This window comes from Gopherus flavomarginatus, chromosome 9 (assembly GCF_025201925.1).
Source record: "Gopherus flavomarginatus isolate rGopFla2 chromosome 9, rGopFla2.mat.asm, whole genome shotgun sequence".
In the NCBI taxonomy this organism is placed as follows: Eukaryota; Metazoa; Chordata; order Testudines; family Testudinidae; genus Gopherus; species Gopherus flavomarginatus.
The window spans coordinates 51,827,485-51,849,755 of NC_066625.1; the positions used below are offsets into that span (position 1 = coordinate 51,827,485).

At 46.0% G+C, this 22,271-nt stretch overlaps 1 protein-coding gene across 1 annotated transcript; it reads right to left on the minus strand.

Moving 5' to 3' along the window:
* Positions 1 to 4,254: 4,254 nt before the first annotated feature.
* Positions 4,255 to 9,981, minus strand: PCLAF (PCNA clamp associated factor). Its single transcript, XM_050967454.1, has 4 exons — positions 9,756 to 9,981; positions 9,577 to 9,654; positions 8,767 to 8,935; positions 4,255 to 4,750 (listed from the first exon to the last, which is right to left on the minus strand). The coding sequence occupies exons 1-4, from the start codon at positions 9,805 to 9,807 to the stop codon at positions 4,687 to 4,689; spliced, it is 363 nt and encodes a 120-aa protein (XP_050823411.1). The 5' UTR covers positions 9,808 to 9,981; the 3' UTR covers positions 4,255 to 4,686.
* Positions 9,982 to 22,271: the final 12,290 nt, after the last annotated feature.

Genomic DNA, 22,271 nt, shown 5'->3' on the forward strand with positions numbered 1-22,271 from the left:
TCTTTTACCTGTAAAGGGTTAAGAAGCTCAGTAAATCTGGCTGACGCCTGACCAGAGGACCAATAAGGGGACAAGATACTTTCAAATCTTGGTGGGGGGAAGTCTTTTGTTTGCGCTCTTTGTTTTGGGGGTTGTTTGCTTTTGGGACTAAGAGGGACCAGACGTCAATCCAGGCTCTCCAAATCTTTCTGAATCAGTCTCTCATGTTTCAAACTTGTAAGTAACAGCCAGGCAAGGCATGTTAGTCTTATTTTTGTTTTCTCAACTTGTAAATGTTCCTTTTTGCTGAGAAAATTTTACCTCTGTTTGCTGTAACTTTGAACCTAAGGCTAGAGGGGGTTCCTCTGGGCAATATGAATCTGATTACTCTGTAAAGTATTTTCCATCCTGATTTTACAGAGATGATTTTCACCTTTCTTCCTTTAATTAAAAGCTTTCTTTTTAAGAACCTGATTGATTTTTCCTTTTTTTAAGATCCAAGAGGATTGGATCTGGACTCACCAGGAATTGGTGGGGGAAAGGAGGGGGGAGATGGTTAAATTCTCCTTGTGTTAAGATCCAAGGGATTGGATCAGTGTTCACCAGGAACTTGGTGAAAAAGCCTCTCAACACTGCCCAGGAAGTGGAAGGTTTTGGGGGGACAGGAAGTGTTCCGGACACTGAAATTTCTGGATGATGGCAGTGTTACCAGATCTAAGCTAGTAATTAAGCTTAGAAGTGTCCATGCAGGTCCCCACATCTGTGCCCTAAAGTTCAGAGTGGGGGAGGAAATTTGACACTCTTTTTATCATGAAAGTTGAACTTATAAATGTAGAATTGTGTACAAAAAACCTGCATTCAAAAATAAACAAACGTAAAATTTTAGAGCTTGCAAGTCCACTCAGTCCTACTTCTTGTTCAGCCAATTGCTCAGACAAACAAGTTTGGTTACATTAGCAGGAGATAATGCTGCCTGCTTCTTGTTTATGTCATCACCTGTTGTCAGTGTCACAAAATATTTACGTGCCAGATGTGCTAAAGATTCGTATGTCCCTTAATGCCTCAACCACCATCCCAGGGAACATGGGTCCATTCTGATGACGGATTCTGTTCAATAACAATCTAAAGCAGTGTGAATTGACACATGTTCATTTTTATTATCTTAGTCAGACACCACCAGCAGAAGATTTTCATTTTTGGAGGTTCAGGTTCCATAGTTTCCGCATCAGAGTGTTGCTCTTTTAAGATTTCTGAAAGCATGCTCCACACCTCATCTCTTTCAGATTTTGGAAAGCACTTCGGATTCTTAAACCTTGGGTCAAGTGCATGGCCACCCAGAGGATTCAGGGGGCCTGGGGCAAAGCAATTTCGGGGGCCCCTTCCCTAAAAAAAGCTACAATACTATAGAATACTATATTCTCATGGGGGCCCCTTTGGGGCCTGGGGCAAATTGCCCAACTGGCCCCCTCCCTCCGGGCAGCCCTGGTCGAGTGCTGTAGCTATCTTTAGAAATCTCACATTGGTACCTTTTTTGCATTTTGCCAAATCTGCAGCAAAAATGTTCTTAAAATGAACATGTGCTAGGTCATCATCAGAGACTGCTATAACATGAAACAGATGGCAGAATGCAGGTAAAACAGAGGAGGGGATATACAATTCTGCCACAAAGAGTTCAGTCCCAAATTTAATTAACACATTTTTTTTTTAACGATCATCATCAACATGCAAGCATGTCCTCTGGAACGTGGCTAAAGCATGAATGGTTAGTATATCTGGCATGTAAATACCTTGCACTGCTGACTACAACAGTGTCATGCAAATACCTGTTCTCACTTTCTGGTGACATTGTAAATAAGAAGGCAGCAGCATTATCTCCTGTAAATGTACACAAACTTGTTTGTCTCAGTGATTAACTGAACAAGTAGAAATGAGTGGACTTGTAGGCTCTGAAGTTTTACATTTTGTTTTTGAGTGCAGTTATGTAAAAAAATCTACATTTTTAAATTGCACTTTCACAACAAAGATTGCACTACAGAACTTGTATCAGGTGAATTGAAAGATTCTATTTTTACAGTGCAAATATTAATCAGAAATATACACTGATTTCAATTACAACGCAACATACATGAAAATGTAAAAAACATCCAAAATATTTAATAAATTTCAATTGGTAGGCTATTGTTTAATAGTGCAATTTAATCAGTTTTATCTTTAATCGCAATTACTTTTTTAGTTAACTGATTAATCAACAGTCCTACTTAGAACTATAACGATGTTGTTTTCTTTTCTTCCTAATATTGATTAGTTTTGGCTTTACTATCTGTGTACAAAATGTGATGTTAGAATTGCAGTTACTGCCATTTGGTGTTTAGTTTCTAGTATTGAGGTTTTAAATTGATATGTAAAAGAGCAGTTTGCATTGAACTGTGTGTTTACACTGTATAAAGGTAACCTAAAAGGTTTAAGTTGGCTTCTTTACCTTAGGGCTTTCTTACATCAGGATAGAGCAGCATAGCTATAACATGCCTGTCAATTTCCCTATATCTTATATACATAATAAAGATGAGATTTATTTTGGACTTTAGCGCTCAAAGGGCAATATTAGTTGATCAGCAGCCTGCTGTTAAACCTGTTTTGGTCAATATATTCATCATGCAGACATGGGGAGATTGTTTTTTTTTAAACCACCATTTGTAATGATCTTTAGCTAGGCACACCACTTAGTAGTTTGTGTGAACATAAGTGAACATGCCTTGGCGCAGTACAGAAATATTTAAGTTGGCTGAAGATTTATCCATAGGTATTTAGTTATAGAACTCTCTTCAGCTGCTCACCGTGTTTGTATTAGAGCAGCAGTGTTGTGTTAAAACATGTGTATAGCCTGACAAAGGATAAGATGTTAAAGAAACTCTTGTTCACTTTCAGATTAGCTAGTCAAGTGATCACTAGCTTATTCCCATCCTAACTACTGCCACAAAAAAAGTAGTGATCCTTTTATTAAAAACATACAGAAAGAACAGTTAAAATGTAAATATTAAATAAAGCTTTCATTTTAACAATATCCCTTATTACCATTGCCTGTAGAATGTTTTTAGGGAAAACCCCATTTGATATTTCAGACATACCAATTGACCTTGATGGAGGGAAAGAGGAAAAAGTTAGCTGAGATAGGCTGGAGCTGCTGTTACTGGAGTCTGATCCTGAAGGCAAAACACAACTACACACACAGAAAGAGGACAAAAGAATGGTAGAGTTAAAAATACACACGCTGCCTCTGGTCCTGACTCACTTGCAACCTCACTATTGAAGAGGCACAGGCACAGCACGCAATCTGATTAGTCACTTTAAGACCTGGTACTTATACCAGTATCTATCTGTTTAAGGTATTGCTTTTAGCTGCCTCTCAGCAGTGTTTTAAAAGGTACAGGCTTGGCCAGCTATGCTAGACTTGTTAGACAGAGAAGAAAATAAAGAAATAAAGATATGGAAGAAAAGTGATACGAGAGAGGGAGTTACAGCAGACTCAAATGTTTAGGATTTGTTGAAGACAGTGGAGATGGCAATATCGCTGGTTCCTTCTCTGGCCTGGTCTAGCCAGGACACCTTTCAGGATCAGGACAATGAAGACCCAGTGTCACGATGGATCCTGGAGTCTCAGGAGACAGTGGGGGTGACAGCCATAATAGTTAATCTTATTCCTTCCAGTGCATACACCCTCTGCCCCCATTGAGTGTGTCTCAACGTATCCAGGAAGAGGTGACAGCCTCACTCCATTAGCCACTCAAAATACATGTTGTTGATTTCAACTGTTTCCTCCCCTTTCTAGGATCTTTCAGCTTGTCTTAACACATAACTTTACCAGGAGCCTCAAAGACCCCTTTGACTGGTATAAACTAGATTGTTTTTTAAAGAGGGCAGTTTGTCTCCAACTGCAGCTGACTTTTTACAAACAATTTTTATTTACCAGTGGAGTTGGACTTATCTTGGAAAGTCAGACTACAAGCTCCACAAAACAGCACCTACCAGCTTCAACTGGATGAGAGCCTCACTGGGCTAGGTTCTGCGGAGTACAATAGTCAGCTCACCCATCTCTATTTACATATGTAGTGTGCTGTCTACTATGCACTGAGTTATTTCAGCATGATTGTTCAAGTGCCTCTCTTCTATGAAGTGTTTTGGACCCCTCTCAGAGAAGTGTAAGTGTATTTTCAATCTCTGCCCTCAGTATCCTGAGAAGGCAAGGTCGGGCACTTCAGATTTCAATGAAGATACCAATTCAGATTTCTTTGTAGAATACTTCCATTTAATAGAAAAAAATCACACTGCCTTTTAGGCAGTAAAGCACAAATATGGCACCAGTCTTCAACAACATAAGCAGCACACTACAGTGGAATCATTAGGGAAGCCAAAAAAGCCATTTTAAGCAAGATGATAAAAAGGACTACTTAAACAGTGCTTTATAATGAATGCTAAGCTCCAAGAGATATATATTAATTTTACCAGAAACTTCCTTGCAATCACTCAAACTTTTGAAGTACTTCTGAGGATGATTGAGTAAAAAGCCTAATGTTACTTTATTTAAAGTTCTGTACAATAACTAAACAAAAAAGCCATCAGGAATGTAAAAAAAGATATATACAAAATGTACAAGAAAGCCCAACTCAAGTATAGGAAATGCACAGTCAGTAAGAAAGAGGCAGGACAGAATCACATTTGCTCATCTTCAGAGGATGCACCATCTTCTGTGGGATCTGGAGTCAAGGGACGAGCTCTGTAGGGATAGGAGAGAATTTTAACTTTCAAATGTAACTGACAAATATGCTGATTGAGAGGTTCTTCTAACCGTGCTCTTCAGGGAGCCTCTGACATACAAGATTAAGTAATGTAGACTACTAGAATTAGTGGCCCTTAACAGATCTTAGTATTCTTTTGTACACTGATGAAATATAGTAAGGAACCCTCAAATCAATATACAGTAGTCAACTCACTCTTTAGCAAAACAGCCAAAAGGTAAAAGCCACTTTAACTCACGTATAGAGTTCCTAAGAAGCCTTTCCCCTTTGGAAGCTCACTCAAGTGCAGCGGATTTTATGCTGCATTAGGTGCCCACCTGAGAACCCTTCCTTGATGGAAGGAATTGGTTCAGCCACCTTTCTTTCTTTATCTAAAGGTGACCACACACCTACCTTCCATAGCTTCTGTGGAGCTGAGAGGCTCTGAGTGTAGTAAACAAGTCGGGGAAGGCGGCCAGCATGGGGCACTAGAAGAAAACGGTGTGTGACTAGATCAGGTGTGGGCAAACTTTTTGGCCCGGGGGCCATATCTGAGTATAGAAATTGTAGGGTGGGCCATGAATGCTCACGAAATTGGGGTTTAGCTATGGGAAGGGGAAGGGATGAGGGCTCTGGCTGGGGGTGTGGGCTCTGAGGTGGGGCCAGAAATGAAGAGTTCAGGGTGCAGGAGGGGGCTCCTGGCTGGATCAGGAGGTATGGGGGGTGTGGGTGAGGGGTCCAGCTGGGGGTGCAGAATCTGGCATGGGGCTGAGGATGAGGGGCTTGGGGTGCAGGAAGGTGATCCAGGATGAGACCGAGGGGTTTGGAGAGTGGGAAGGGGGTTGGGGCAGCGTAGGAGCAAGAGGGGGGACATGCCACTTTTTCCGAGAGCCACGCTGGAGCACCAGAGCGAGGCAAGCCCCCTGACCCCACTCCCCAGTGGGAATCCACCCCTGGACTAAACAAACTACTCTTGCTTCACTGAAGGGTAAAACTGCAGCACAGAGCATCCAGATGAAGAGGTAAAAACAAGAAAACACTAGTCATTATCTTAAGAAGACAGGGCCTTGGAGCTGGACCAAAAAGTAACTATCTTGCCCTTCCCGTACTGCCAAATAGTCTTGGTGTGAAGAGGCTGAGAACCATTTGTCTACTCTATAGCATACTTCTATCCCTACACAAAAGTATGGGGTGGATTGCAGGGAGATAACACAGTAGAATGGTGAAGGATCCCTTAAGTCATCCTTAAAGGACCCAGGTTAAAGCCTTTCCTGTTAGGAGTCTAAGGATTCCCAACAAGACCCAAGACGTAGTTTCTGCACCTAGCCCAGTTCCCCCTAGATCTCCAAGGGGAAATAAAGAACCCCTTCACAGAGTTAAACATCACACAGCCTCTTATTTTAGTAAGCCTAAAAATAAAGAGTTCTGTAGTCAGCTGAAATGTGAACTAGCTAAGGCAGAGGCACAGCACTTCAGGTTCTGAAATACAAAATATGCAGTCTCCACAGATCAGAGTTACACCAAGTTAGAATAGCAAAAGACTACAGATTAAGGATGTTCAGAGCAAGGACTTTACCTAAGCATCTTATTGCTAGTTCATCGGTCTTCAGCTGCCTCCGGAAGACTGAGTAGATTCAAAGGTCAAATTTTATCACAGGAAACTGATAGCCTTTCTAGATTAAGCCAGAAAGAGTTGGCTGCACCCTTATTAAAAGGTGCCATGGGCTGCTAGACTTTCCCTTCTGGAGGCCACGATCTTAGCCCTTCAGTGACTATTTGCTCCTTGAATAGTGAGCAATTTTCACTTCATAGCTATATAGTTCTAAACATACTGCAGTTACCAGTATGTAGAAAGTTTCCCCTCTTTGCTACTTTACATATGCATATCTCCAGTAGAATCTCAGAGTTATGAACTGACCAGTCAACCACACACCTCACTCGGAACCAGAAGTACACAATCAGGCAGCAGCAGAGACCAAAAAAAGTAAATACAGTACTGTGTTAAACGTAAACTATTAAAAAAATTAAGGGAAAGCAACATTTTTCTTCTGCATAGTCAAGTTGCAAAGCTGTATTAAGTCAATATTCAGTTGTATGTTTCTGAAAGAAAAACCACAACGTTTTGTTCAGTTCATAACTCTTAAATGTTCCTGACAACCTCCATTCCCAAAGTGTTCGTAACTCTGAGGTACTACTGTACTGCTGAAGGGAGCAGTATCAGCAAAAGCAGAGGCAGGGCACAATTCTTGTAAGATAAGGAGAGTAATCGTTTATACAAGACGGGAATTGTTGGCTTCGCAAGAAGCATTTGCTACTCCAAGCCCTGAACCTTGCTTTCTGGTAACATTTTCCCATTGGAAAGGCAATCTGAGGACAGCACTAACATTTCTCAGACATCCACTCTCAAGATGGGCCAAAGATGCCAGTCCAAGTATTTTATCCAGACAGCCATGGTGCATCCAGCCACCAAGGTTTAAACAATGGCAAAAACCTGTTCATCAAAAGGAAGTGCAACTTTAAAGAACACTGTGCAGTTTACTGTAATCTATTTACCTTTACCCTGCCCCGAAAACAACAGAAGCGTATGAGACGCAACACAAGGCTACCCCTACCTTCCTTACTGTGGCCTAAATAATGCACGAATTGCCCAACTAATTCAGGTAAGTGTTCCAATGAGTGAGTCATTTCAAATAAAAAGATTTCTTGCACATGCCCTACTTCCTGTCTTGATTACTGCAGTCCCGGCCTCTTCTTCCCAACTTGCTTCCCTTCAGTCCATTTGAAACAATTGCTGCAAATCTCCCATCACATACCCTTTGAGTCTAATGTCTATACTGCATTTTGTTTAAGTTTCTTGTCTAGGAATTCAACTCTGCCCATCTACTGAATCTGCTCCAATCATATGCCACAGTGCCTGCTTCTTTCACAGCCAACCTCAGGTCACTTCCAAGTTCAGAAGTCTGCTTTGTTGTCTAGTCTAAGCCTTTAATAGAGTTAGATATTACACCCATTGAGGCACTTTCTAGAGTCTTTCAACAGATTAGGTCAGTGGTTCTCCAACTTTTGTACTGGTGACCCCTTTCAAATACCAAGCCTCTGAGAGCGACCCCCCCCTTATAAATATATTAAAAAGTGTTTTTCATTTAACACCATTATAAATGCTGGAGGCAAAGCAGGGTTTGGGGTGGAGGCTGACAGCTTGTGACCCCCCCCCCCCCAGTAATAACCTCACGACCCCCTCAGGGGTCCCAACCCCCAGTTTAAGAACCCCTGGATTAGGTTGACAGGAGTAAGAGACTGGCTCACTTCAGTGATCTTTGTCTGTGACAACTGTTCATCGAACAGAAGAGTGTGCCCTTCTCCGTCAGACAACATTGTTTTAAGATGTCAGAATCACAGGGGCCAGTAGAAAAGAGAACTCTCTTGCATTTCTTTGTTCAGTGAGTTAGACGTTTGTTGCTTTTGGGAAGTTTCAAGTTTGCATGTTTATACCAGGTACGCAGACCAGGTAAAGTCTGAGTAGGGTGACCCTACATCCCATTTTGGCCAGGACAGTCCCGTTTTTAAGCCTTGTCCCACTCGTCCTGACTTTTTTGGCAAGAGCAAATGGGACAAATGCCCACTTTTGTCCAAAAAGCAGAGGCTAGAGGAATGGGCGGGGGGGGGGGGGAGGGAGAGGGAAGAAGAGGAAAAGGCAGGACTCAAGCAAGCAGTGATGCCAGCTCCAGCTTCACGCAGTGGGCAGGCAGGGCTCAGGCGAGCAGCTACATCAGCCCCATGTTGTGCGGGAGCACCGTGGGAGAGCAACTGGGGACAATTCTGGGGGGAAATGGCTCAGTCTAGCCCCACATGGTGTCCTGTTTCCCCTCTGGGAAATATGGACTTCCTAACTATGAGGGGGATGTCATGCTGACATCTTTGATGCCAAAGTACTCAGTTGAGAACAAAAATTAAAAGATATGATTTGTTGATTTTGTACTTTCTCCTCCATAACCCAACAGAAATGAATCCTTACTTCTTAGTAAGCCTTCCTATTCCACTGCTTCCTGCCTCTTCATCATCAGGCATCTGGTTCTCTTTCTCTGCATGTCTTGAGGACTGTCTGAAGAATTCGCCAATCCCTTTTTGCCAGGTTGGTGTTGGTCTCACACATACTGGATTTCCACCAGCATACTTGCTTTCAACTACAAAGGAAATGAGTTTATCAAGCTAGCCATTGAGACAACATGCTCAGCAATCCTGGACACATCTCCTAGTTCAATGAGAAAACAGAATAAATGGCTCACCATGAACTCCTTAAACACAGTCACTAATTGATGTTTCGCTGCAGCTCCATATCCTCACATCCCATCTCCAGACTAACTTCTGGGCAAATTGTTCTCAGCCAGAAGCAAGTTTTGCAGGCTGAACTAGGTCCCGTCTTTGCAGCGAAGTATCAAATGCTTCCGTGGAGAAGGCCCAAGCCCGTGGTTCATTAGGGTCCATGGGCGATTAACACCGCTGCCCTCACTGCACAGCCGGTCTCACACGAGTGTCTGTGAGAAGCCTTGGGCAGCTGCTATCGCTCCCTAGCGTGTCTCTACCCCCGTGTCCCTGCTCGGAGGGGCCGTCACGGGCCGCACCGCCGGGGGCTGCGTGCCCAGCCCGGCGCAGGCTCGCGGAGCTGTCGCTGGGTGAGGCCCGAGACACCCGCAGCTCGGGACAGAGAAGCGGGGGCGGCCCCAGGCTGCAACCCGCCGCGTGACCCGGTCCCCTCGGCCCCGCAGTGACGAGTGGCCAGTGGGCCCGGGCCCGAGGAGCTGCGATCCCCCAGCCCGGCACTCACCTTTCTTGGCAGGCGGCGAAGCGCCCGCGTTGGCGCTGCTGGAGCCCAGCGCTTTCCGGGGAGCCCGGGCGGCGACCACTGCAAGGGGAGGGAGCGGTTAGTGCCCGGCCGGGGAGCGCTCGGCCCCAGTCCCCCGAGGCCTGGGCGGCCCCCGCCCCCCCACCTGCTCCCGCCCGCACCTTTCCGGTAGGCCCCGCCGGCCCCGCCGCAATCTGCCTTGGTCCGCACCATGCCGAGGGGAGGGGGAGCTCGGCCCGCGCGCCGCCTGCAGTGGACAGAGCGGGAAAGAGCCCGCGCTCGCCCGCCCCGCCGGCACCACACAGCGTTTCCCGCGCGCGCCCCGCGGCGCGCTCCTATTGGCCGGGAACGGAACCGGAACCGACGACTCAGTGGTTCTCTGCGGCAGGCGTGGGCGGGGACTCTCCCTCCTGAGGCGGGAGCAGCGGGAGCTGTGATGAGCTCGTCAGTGCTCGCCCGGCCCTTCTCCCACTTAGCAAAGCCCGCGCCCTTCCCTGGAGCAGGAGCGACCAGACCAGCGGCGGCTCCCCGGCCCAGACACGTGTCTGGGCCGGGAGTAAAGTCCAGCTGGCTGGGTTGGGCCTATATGGCACCCAGCGCTAGCACAGGACAAGCATGCAGCTGCTGCAGCGCGAGGGGGGATAGGGTGACCAGATGTCCTGAGTTTATAGGCACAGTCAGAGGGGTAACTAGCTATTTTTGCACCTGAGGCAAGAATATAAAATTGCGCCCTTCGCTCCGCCATATAATTTCATCATCTGTCTTTCCAAATGCAAACAAATAGACACCATACCTAAAGGACTGAAGGTAAAAAAATCCATTTCAATCAACATACCACACAGACTGTGGTGAGAGCTTGTGCCACACACTCAGGGCCGGCTCCAGGCACCAGCGTAGCAAGCAGATGCTTGGGGCGGCCAACAGAGAGAGGCAGCATGTCTGGCTCTTCGACAGTAGGTCCCTCAGTCCCTCTCGGACAGGGCCAGTGCAACCATTTAGGCAGACTAGGCGGTTTCTTAGGGCGCTGAGATTTGAGGGCGCCAAAAAGCCGCTGCTGCTGGGACAGAGAGGGAGTCTGAGCTGCCGCAGTCGTGCCTGCGGACGGTCGGCTGCTCGCGCGTCTCCGGTGGACCGCCCGCAGGCACCACTTATCACTGTTTGGAGTGTTCAGTGTCCCCGTTAGAAATGCTAACAAGCTTATTCTGCGAAGTTTTGATGTACTTGATGCATGCTATTAGATCGTCAATTAGACATCAACAAGATAATTTAAGAGTAAATATCTTTTTGTTTGAAGTACCACTGAACACTAATCTGTCCATTGCCCTCTCCCTCCTGTGTTACTGCTTGAAGCAGAATCCTGGGTAACAGTAATGAGGATGCTTTTAAAATAGTTCCCCTTTATAATGCCACATTTTTAATACAATTTTAAAATTAGATCCCATAATTTCAAGGCATTGATTTCCCCGTTTGGACAATTAAATTGCAATTGTTGGCATGAACATCATTTTAAAGCTGGGTTTTGAAAATCTAATTTAACTTCAAAAATTAATGACCAAAAGATGGGCGTGTGGAGTAAGGTAAAAGTAATTAACTGAGGGTCTAGCATTCACTCCCAACACCGCAAAAGAGCTGAGGGATTTCCAAAGAACTCCAACACCGCTACAGTGTATCATTCAAATGTGAGAACATAGTTACTACAGATAATAAATAATAAGTTACCTGGGTTGGAAATAGATCTTTGTGGAAGGGAAAGCAGGAAACTTGTCTTTTTGATTGCAGAATTATTTTGCTTCTGGAGCCATTAAAATCATAACCGATTTTTTGGGGGAGGGGATGTGGGGAAGAAACTCTTTTCTCTACTAGGTTTGTTTATAGGCAGCTGAAAAGAAAAGTTAACCGGCTTTGCACAGAACTGAAACCTAAAGGTCTCTCTTCCCTCCTTCTCTACTCTGACCCCTCTGGGCTATTCCAAGTTAATTGTCATCTAATTGCCCAGCAAAGAAAGAGATAGTGGCAGCAATTAGGCATAGCCCCCACCAGTTCAGGAGTCATTAACCCAGTACAAAGATATGCTGCATGCTTTACAGGCACCCAGGCCTAATGAGGGACTGGGGTCAAAAGGAGCAGGGCTGAGCCCCTAGGGAGTGAGCCAGTGCCCAGGAGGTTGAGAGGGCAAGGGGCTGCAGGGGCGTCCCCACTGCTATTTAAAATGCAGATCCCGCAGTGGTACCTCTCCATAGGACAGAGCCGGTTCCTCATAGAAGCTTCTGTCCAACAGCTCTTCCTTCTGCAGCTGCTCTTTGTGCTCCAGCTCCATCCATGGCAGCTGAACCCCCTGTCCTGACTGCAGCCAACCCCTCATCCCCTGCCCTGCCTCCAGCCAGCCCCTCACCCCCTGCCTTACCCGCAGCCACCCCTGCTGCACCCCCTGTCCTGCCCACAGCCAGCCTCACACCCCCTTCCCTGCCTCAACCAGGCCCTGCTGCACCCCCTGCCCTGCCCGCAGCCAGCCCCTGCTGCACCCCCTGCCCTGCCCGCAGCCAGCCCCACACCTCCTGCCCTGCCCACAGCCAGCCCCACACCTCCTGTCTCCAGCCACCCCACACCTCCTGCCCTGCCCACAGCCAGCCCCTCACTCCCTGCCCTGCATGCAGCCAGCCCCTGCTGCACTCCTTGTCCTGTCCATTGCCAGCCCCACACCACCTGTCTCCATCCAGCCCCTGCTGCAGCCCCTGCCCTGCCTGCAGCCAGCCCCACACCCCCTGCCCTGCACGCAGCCAGTCCCGCACCCGCTGTCTCCAGCCAACACCACACCCCATCTCCAACTAGCTTCGCATCCCCTGCCCTGCCCAGAGCCAGCCAGCCCCACACCCTGTCAGGTTATTCAATTATTTTCATTAAATATGTAGGCTAAATAATGAAATTAATAAATTTTCAAGCCAAATATGTATTAATTCTAATGAACAATGCCACATTATGCAGTATTCATTTTTGAAAGTTTATAATAAGCAATGCTCTGGGGGGAGGGGTGGGGGCAGAGGGCGCAAGGTGCAAGTTTCGCCTAGGGCGCAAAATATCCTTGCACCGGCCCTGCTCTCGGAGGCAATCACCTACTGCTGAATTGCCGCCGAAGAATGAAGTGTGCGGTGTAGAGCTGCTGCGGAAGTGCGGCCAATCGCGATTGCAGCTTTTCTTTTTTTTTCCCCTGCCACTTGGGGCAGCAAAAACCCTAGAGCTGCCCCTGCACACACTCTCAAAGAAACTGTGGAACCACCTGATCGACATCCTATACAATAAACAGGAGAAGATCAAGAATGCACTCTGAAAACTAGAAATTCTCTTAAAAAACCAACCTCTCACACAAACTCCCTCATGGCTGGACTTTACAAAAACTAGACAAGCCATTTACAACACATACTTTGGTTTGCTACAGAGGAAAAAGGACACTAAACTATCTAAACTCCTACATGCTACAAGGGGCCACAACAGTGTTTCCCTTAACTCATCCAACAATATTGTTAATCTATCCAGCTATACTCAGCCTGACAGAAGGGTCTATCCTATCTCGGGGCTTCTCCTGCCCCACCGTCCCCACAAACATGATACAGTTCTGCAGTGACCTAGAATCCTACTTTCGACATCTCCGGCGCAAGGAATATTTCCAACACACCGCTGAACAGCACACTAACCCACAGGAAGCTTCCTACCAACACTACGAAAAGAAGGATTCTGCATGGACTTCTCCTGAAGATAGAAACAACAGATTGGACTTCTACATAGAGTGCTTCCGCCAATGTGCACGGGCTGAAATTATGGAAAAACAGCATCACTTGCCCCATAACCTCAGCCGTGCAGAACCCAAAGCCATCCACAGCCTGAGAAAAGCTCTGACATCATAATAAAAAAAGCTGACAAAGGAGGTGCTGTAGTCATCATGAATAGGGCGGAATATGAACAAGAGGCTGCTAGACAACTCTCTGACACCACATTCTACAGGCCATTACCCTCTGACCCCACTGAGGATTACCAGAAGAAACTACACTTTCTGCTCAATACAGTCCCTAAAGAAGCACAGGAACAAATCTACACTGACACACCCCTAGAGCCCTGACCAGGGGTATTCTATATGCTACCCAAAATCCATAAACTTGGGAATCCTGGACGCCACATCATCTCAGCATTGGCACCCTGACAGCAGGATTGGCTGGGTATGTGGACTCTCTCCTCAGGCCCTATGCTACCAGCACTGCCAGCTGTCTTCGTGACACCACTGACTTCCTGAGGAAACTACAATCCTTTGGTGATCTTCCAGAAAACACCATCCTAGCCACTATGGATGCAGAAACTCTCTACATGAACATTCCACACAAAGATGGACTACAAGCCATCAGGAATAGCATCCCTGATACTATCACAGCAAACCTGGTGGCTGAACTTTGTGTCTTTGTCCTCACCCACAACTATTTCAGATTTGGAGACCATTTATACCTGCAAATCAGTGGAACTGCTATGGTTACCCACATGGCCCCACAGTATGCCAATATTTTTATGGCTGCCTTAGAACAACACTTTCTCAGCTCTCGTCCCCTTACATCCCTACTCTACTTGCACTACATTGATAACATCTTCATCATCTGGATGCAGGGGAGGGAGGCCCTTGAGGAATTCCAGCAAGATTTCAACAATTTCCACCCAACCGTCAACCTCATCCTGGACCAGTCCACATAAGAGGTCTGTTGGGATATTGTAGGGTTAAGTATAACAGTAAGCTGCTAATGTTCTGACATGGCATTAGGGGACAAAGGTATATTTAGGCAATATTTTTGTATTTAATATGTAAGTTGCAAATTCTTTAGTATTTGCATTACTCATTTGCTAACTGTTCTCAGTTTACCAAAGTAGGTAAAAAAATGCTGCTACACGTAATTTCCAACTCTTTTGAACTAAATAAATGGGAATTAAACAAGAACACACAAAAATGGCAAGCCCTCACAAACTACCTCTGGGAAGGTTGGAACTTGCTGCAAAAAGCTGACTCAGCGGCTCGAATCCAACGCTTAGAACATGCCTTGGGGCTACTGGATGGGGGGGGGTTATTACAAGGATCTGCGCTTAGCTCAACCGACCATTTGCTAAGAAATGTTATTCTAACCCTCAACAATATTACGGAATCCGTCATAACTGGTAAACAGTGTAAAAACTATTTTATGGGGAAAAGCATGCAGCCAGGCTCAACAAACCCTCACCAATCATCTTATATACCTCTTGCAGGATGCCGGCTGGGGTTTATGGCCGTTTGGGTTAAAGGGTACCAGTACAGCAAATCAATTAAAGGTGTATTGGTCCTTTAAAGCCACCCAGGAGACAATTTTAGGGGACTATACACTGAGCCGGTGTACCCTTGCTGTCAAGAAAGTAGCTGAAGAGGAATGGACCTCTGCCACCCTTTTACAGCCAGGTTTGGGGGTGGGTGCAAATACAAATGGTCCCAAAAATCCATTTGGCAAATAATAATAACACGTAATAATGCACAGTTTCTAATGGAATCCAAAGTCTACTACCCTCACATGGGTCTTGCGGGGTGAGATACCTGGAAGGGCTGGCCACAGGAATCACCACTCCTGCAGTGTTCAGAACCAGTACCCCCTCAGCATTAAATAAAACAAAAAAATAAAATTTGCTGCAAGAAATCGGCCGTGCTCAGTGTCCAGGTTCTGGAGAGTGGAAGATTTGTAGAGCGGGTGGGATTTGGATCAGGAAACTTTTCCTTGCAGCTGGGAAACTCCACTTACCAGATCCATATACCAGCTATGCATTGGCTTAATGTAACCAGACACCCAACAATACCTACTAACTGGACTATGGTGGTGTCATAAACAGATAGCTAAGGGTTAATGTTCTTTTACCTGTAAAGGGTTAACAAAAAGTGACCTGAAACACCTGACCAGAGGACCAATCAGAAAACAAGACTTTTTAAAAATCTGGGTGGAGGGAAGTTTTGGGTGTGAGTTTTTTGTTCTTGGTCTGTTCTCTCTCTCGGCTCTGAGAGTGATCTCTCTATCTCCAGGCTTTCTAATCTTCTGTTTCCCAGTTGTAAGTACAAAGATAGTAAGACAATAGGTTTATATTGTTTTTTTGTATTTACGTGTGTGTAGTTGCTGGAATGTTTTAAATTGTATTCTTTTTGGATAAGGCTGTTTATTCATTTTTTCTTTTAAGAAATTGACCCTGTATATTGTCACCTTGATACAGAGACCATTTTATGTCTTTTTTTTTCTTTTTATATAAAGCTTTCTTTTTAAGACCTGTGGATTTTTTTTTAGTGGGGGTTCAAGGGGATTGAGTCTGCAGCTCACCAGGGAATTGGTGGGAGGAAGAAGACGGGGGAAGAGAGAATCTCTTTGGGTTAGATTTACTAAGCCTGAATTTGCATAACCTCTGGGTGAGGGGAGAGAAATATTTGATTTCTCGGTGTGGTGTTTCAAGGACTTGAAGCAGGGAATCTCCTAGAGTACCCAGGGTGGGGAAATCTGGGAGGAGATAAAGAGGGTGGAATCCCTTTGTTTAGATTCATGGAGCTTGAATCTGTATATCTCTCCAGGAACCCAGGGAGGGAACACCTGGAGGGGAGGAGGGGGAAGGGAAATGGTTTATTCCCCTTTGTAGTGAGACTCAAGGAATCTGAGTCTTGGGGTCCCCCAGGGAAGGTTTTGGGGAGACCACAGTGAGCCAGACACTGGAATCTTCTGGCTGGTGGCAGCAATATCAGATCCAAACTGGTAATTAAGTTTGGAGGTTTCATGCTAGCTTCTCATGTTCTGAACTCTAAGGTTCAGATCTGAGTAGGAAAGTTATGACAGGTGGTACCGAAACCCACCTAAATAAACTGGGACCATGTAATACAGCTACTCCAGGAGCTCCAGACTGAGCATCGCCAAATGCTGATTTTGGAAGCCAAAGCCCTTCAAGGAATGAATGCCTTCCAACTGGCTACTGAATTACCTGCTGATTGTGCTTGGACTGATATTGCCTGTGCCCTTCAAACAGGCCTAATGAACACTCATTCACTTCTTGGTCGTATTATTCATGCTGTTATAATGTTGTTCCTATTAATTGTAATATTAATCATATTCATAAAATGTTTAAAATTATGTGCTGCCTTAGCTTCTCCCCAAAAGCCATAATTGTAAATTCAGTGGCTTATCCCTTTATGACCTGCCTTCTCCCTCTCCTCACAGCATGATCAGTGGGCCAAGGTATCAGGCTAGCTGAAGCCAGGGCCTCCAGCCTGAATACCCTGCCGTTGAGTGTGCAAGAAGGAGGGGTGCCTGGGCCCTTCTTTGAAGAGAGTAGGGGAGTGCTGGGATATTTTAGGGTTAAGTATAACAGTAAGCTGCTAATGTGCTGACATGACATTAGAGGGCAAGGCATATGTAGGCAATATTTTTGTATCTAATACATAAGTTGCAAATTCTTAAGTATTTCTTTGTCTAAAATATAAGTTGCCAAATTCTTCCCTTCTCTGTTGCTCATAAAAATTAATAAAGATGCAGCTGCAGGAGAAATGCCCTTTCTGTAAAGAAGGTAAAAGGAATGTTATCTTTCCCTCCTTCTCTTTCCCAGCTAGGTAAACTAGCCCTGGCTTAAGGCTCCTTCCCCCACCCTCCCCTGAGAACTGTTCATAGCCCCTTCTTCCCCCACCCCGGAAACTGCTAAGAAGGAAAATTTATAGCAACAAATTGTTGCAAAGGAATGTATTTTCAAGGTAATAGTATGTGTAATGCTATGAGCAATAAATAGAGGTGGTGTGGTGGGGCAGCTGCCCCCACCCCCATGCGAGAGAGGGCTAGAGTAGGCCAGAGCGGCTGCGCAGGCCAGCAGTCAATCAGAGAACGGCCTACTGAGAGCCAGTCAGGGCCGAGATTAGAGCCAGTCAGTCAGGGCTAGGCTAGGCTCTATATAAAGGCTGCATAGGAAAGGAGCAGGTAGTTTCTCCCAGGCTTTCAAAGGGTGAAGATCTGTCTCCTGTGTGAGGAGACTAGCACCTGGGACAGTGCAGTGCAGTGTAGTGCAGTGCAGTGCAGTGCAGTGCAGTGCAGGGGAGGAGCTGAAGGGAACTCCAGCCCACTACCTGCCAGGCTGCAGGCCCTGAGGGAAGGGCCTAGCTGGTGCAAAGGGGTGGAAGGGGAAGCGGACCAGGGAGAGAGACGCACAAGGGGAGAGAAGGAGGGCAGGAAGACTGCTGCCAAAGGGTCCCTAGGTCAGGGCCCAGTGTGGAGGGCAGGCCTGAGTCTCCCCCCACCCCCCCATCCCCCTTGCACGTACATCCAGCCATTTGATGTGGCAGTAGCAGATTGCACCAGACCCTTGACACAAGGGGTTAGACTTTGGGGTGTGGCTGACCACTGTGGCTGGGGTGCAGAGAAAGACTGCTGTTAACTCCCCCCAGAAGGGGGTGAGGGTGGACATGGGAGCACTGCCGTGGCCTGAAACGGATGTTGACAAGCTGGAAGCAACGCGTGTCCGGACACCAGCAGAGAACAATGGATGGGACACCACCAGCAGAGGGTGCTCCCCATGGACTGAGCTAATTCCTAGAGCAACCAGCTGGAGGTGCCATTGTGGTGAGTCCCAACCCTGTCACAGGTGGGTTTACTAATAGTGGGTGTTTTTATTACTTAATAAGGGGTTTTGGGGTATTGTAACAAATGTAGGTGTGTACATACTAATCTAAACAAAAATAATGTGCTGTAATTAATTCAGTGCTTACTGGACAATTGGGTCAGGGGAAACAAGTATCGCAATAAAGAAGCCAGTACTCATATCCACCTCTGGGTCAACCTGCTCTTTTTTTCTTCTAACAAAGTCCACTTCCTAGACACTGCAGTGCTAACAGGCGATGGTCACATAAACACCTCCCTATACCGGAAACCTACTGACTGCTATACTTACCTACAAACCTCCAGCTTTCATCCAGACCACATCACACGATCCATTGTTTACAGCCAAGCTCTAAGATACACCCGCATTTGCTCCAATCCCTCAGACAGAGACAAACCCCTATAGGATATATATCAAGCGTTCTTAAAACTACAATGCCCACCTGGTGAAGTGAAGAAACAGAATGACAGAGCCAGAAGGGTACCCAGAAGTCACCTACTACAAGACAGGCCCAATAAAGAAAGTAACAGAACACCACTAGCCATCACCTACAGGCCCCAACTAAAATCTCTTCAGCGCATCATCAAGGATCGACAACCTATCCTGAAGGACGATCCCTCACTCTAATAGATTTTGGGAGACAGGCCAGTCCTCAGTTACAGACAGCCCCCTAACCTGAAGCAAATACTCACCAGCAACCACACACCACACAACAAAAACACCAACCCAGGAACCAAAGCCTGCAACAAACCCTGATGCCAACTCTGTTCACATATCTATTCAAGGGACACCATCATAGGACCTAACCACATCAGCTGCACCATCAGGGGCTCATTCACCTGCACATCTAACTATGTGATATATACCATCGTGCCAGCAATGCTCCTCTGCCATGTACATTGGCCAAACCGGACAATCCCTACGCAAAAGAATAAATGGACACAAATCTGACATCAGGAATCATAACATTAAAAAACCAGTAGGAGAACACGTCAGTCTCCCTGGTCACTCAATAACAGACCTGAAAGTGGGAGTTCTTCAAAAAAAAACTTCAAAAACGGATTCCAATGTAAAGCTGCAGAACTGGGATTAATTTGCAGACTGGACACCATCAGATTAGACCTGAATAAAGACTGGGAGTGGTTAGGTCATTACAAAACCTAAACCTAATTTCCCCAATACTAATTTCCCCATGCTGTTACTCATAGACTCTAGGACTGGAAGGGACCTCGAGAAGTCATTGAGTCCAGTCCCCTGCCCTCATGGCAGGACTAAATACTGTCTAGACCATCCCTAATAGACATTTATTTAACCTACTCTTAAATATCTCCAGAGATGGAGATTCCACAACTTCCCTAGGCCATCTATTCCAGTGTTTAACTACCCTGACAGTTAGGAACTTTTTCCTAATGTCCAACTTAAATCTCCTTGCTGCAGTTTAAGCCCATTGCTTCTTGTTCTATCATTGGAGGCTAAGGTGAACAAGTTTTCTCCCTCCTCCTGATGACACCCTTTTAGATACCTGAAAACTGCTATCATGTCCCCTCTGTCTTCTCTTTTCCAAACTAAACAAACTCAATTCTTTCAGCCTTCCTTCATAGGTCATGTTCTCAAGACCTTTAATCATTCTTGTTGCTCTTCTCTGGACCCTCTCCAATTTCTCCACATCTTTCTTGAAATGCGGTGTCCAAAACTGGACACAATACTCCAGTTGAGGCCTAACCAGCGCAGAGTAAAGCAGAAGAATGACTTCTCGTGTCTTGTTTACAACACACCTGTTAATGCATCCCAGAATCACGTTTCCTTTTTTTGCAACAGTATCACACTGTTGACTCATATTAAGCTTGTGGTCTACTATGACCCCTAGATCTCTTTCTGCCATACTCCTTCCTAGACAGTCTATTCCCATTCTGTATGTGTGAAACTGATTGTTCCTTCCTAAGTGGAGCACTTTGCATTTATCTTTATTGAACTTCATCCGGTTTACCTCAGACCATTTCTCCAATTTGTCCAGATCATTTTGAATTTTGACCCTGTCCTCCAAAGCAGTTGCAATCGCTCCCAGTTTGGTATCGTCTGCAAACTTAATAAGTGTACTTTCTATGCCAACATCTAAATCGTTGATGAAGATATTGAATAGAGCCGATCCCAAAACAGACCCCTGCAGAATCCCACTTATTATACCTTTCCAGCAGGATTGGGAGCCATTAATAACTACTCTCTGAGTATGGTTACTCACACCTTCTTGTCAACTGTCTGAAATGGGCCATTCTCATTACCACTTCAAAAGTTATTTTTTCTCCCTTGGTATCCTGCTGTCAATTGAATTGTCTCGTCAGACTGACCTCACACTTGGTAAGGAAAATCACATCTTTTCATGTATTTATACTTGCTCTTGTATTTTCCACTCCATGCATCTGATGAAGTGGGTTCTAGCCCATGAAAGCTTATGCCCAAATAAATTTGTTAGTCTCTAAGATGCCACAAGGACTCCTCATTGTTTTCACTGGTATGATAGTAATCTGTGCCACTGGGAGCCAGTAAAGATCTATTTCAGGGGTAGCAGTGCCCCCTGGTGCCAACACAGCCATCCCAGACAAGTGCATGTTCCTCTCCCTCCTCCGTGCAATCTGATTTTCCTTCTTCCAACTGCCAAATCCTCTCATGTCACTCCTCCTTTAGACAAACATCCTAATCCTCCCTCTCAGCTGCTAAATCCTCCTCCCTTTCCCCTCTGATTATTCCAGATGAGCATCTTGATCCACCACCCAGCTGCCAAATGTCCTCAGAACAACCTCCCACACAGACTAATGTCACTGCCATACACTGACAGGCTCTCCTGTCATCCTTCTGCTTCATGTACATGGTTCTGGCTCATCCTCCCACACTAGAGCTGCATAACATTAGCACATCGATCCAGATTCTCCCCCTGCCCCACTTTTCTATTGACAGCATTGCTTGCTGGAGTCAGAGCTATAACATCCTGGAAGGTATCAGACTAGGAGTTTTCAGAATATCCCTCAAGCAGCCTAGACTGAGCAGACACAGACATGGGAACTGAGGAAAAACAGATTAGTGGGGACGCACTGACAGGAAAGCTTCATTCCTAAGCAAAGTGCAGAGGAAACTCTGTACAAAAGGAGACAGTGAATGCATCTATTGGATATATTTTAGGAACCAAGTCTCAGGAATCAAGGCCTGGTCTACACTACAGCGTTAGATCGATATATCCCATGTGAGGTCGGATTTATAATGTGTGTGTCTACACTACCGAGCCCTTTCCGTCGACCTAAAGGGCTTGTAAAATCAACACCTGTACTCCACCTTGGTGAGAGGAGTAGCGCTAGAGTCAACCTTCCCAGGTCAAATTAGGGGTAGCATAGACATAATGCTGTGTAATTCAATGGGTTTGGCCTCCGGGAGGTGTCCCAGAGTGCTCCAATGTGACCGCTCTGGACAGGATTTTCAACTCCGTTGCACTTAGCCAGGTACACAGGAAAAGCCCCGGGAACTTTTGAATTACATTTCCTGTTTGATCACAATGGAGAGCTCACCAGCACAGCTTACCATGCCTGCCCAGAGCCACAAACATGCTCCAGTGTAGAGCATACAGGAGACACTGGATCTGATTGTTCTGTGGGGAGAAGAGTCTGTGCAGGCAGTGCTCTGAACCAGCAGAAGAAACGCTGACATCTATGCCAAAATTGCACAGGGCATGGGGGGGAAAGGCTACACCAGGGACACACAGCAGTGCCATGTAAAAATAAAGTTGCTCAGGCAAGTGTACCAGAAGACAAGGGAAGCAAACAGTCACTCTGGTTCTGAGCTGCAGACATGCCGCTTCTATGAGCAGCTGCATGTGATTCTAGGCAGGGTCCCCACCAGTACCCCAACACTCTCCGTGGATACCTTCCAGGGGCCCCAGGCGGCCATGGGCAACAACTAGGAGGACATTGTTGATGAAAAAGAGGAGGAGAATGCACAGCAGGCAAGCGGAGGATCCATCTCCCCAGAGC

Excerpts from the sequence above, each read along its gene's own strand:
- PCLAF (XM_050967454.1), bottom strand. The coding sequence starts at position 9,807 with ATGGTGCGGACCAAGGCAGATTGCGGCGGGGCCGGCGGGGCCTACCGG. Across the intron at positions 9,655-9,755 it reads CGGCGGGGCCTACCGGAAAG|TGGTCGCCGCCCGGGCTCCC; the intron begins GTGCGGGCGGGA and ends CTCCCCTTGCAG. Across the intron at positions 4,751-8,766 it reads ATAGGAAGGCTTACTAAGAA|AGCTCGTCCCTTGACTCCAG; the intron begins GTAAGGATTCAT and ends CTATCCCTACAG.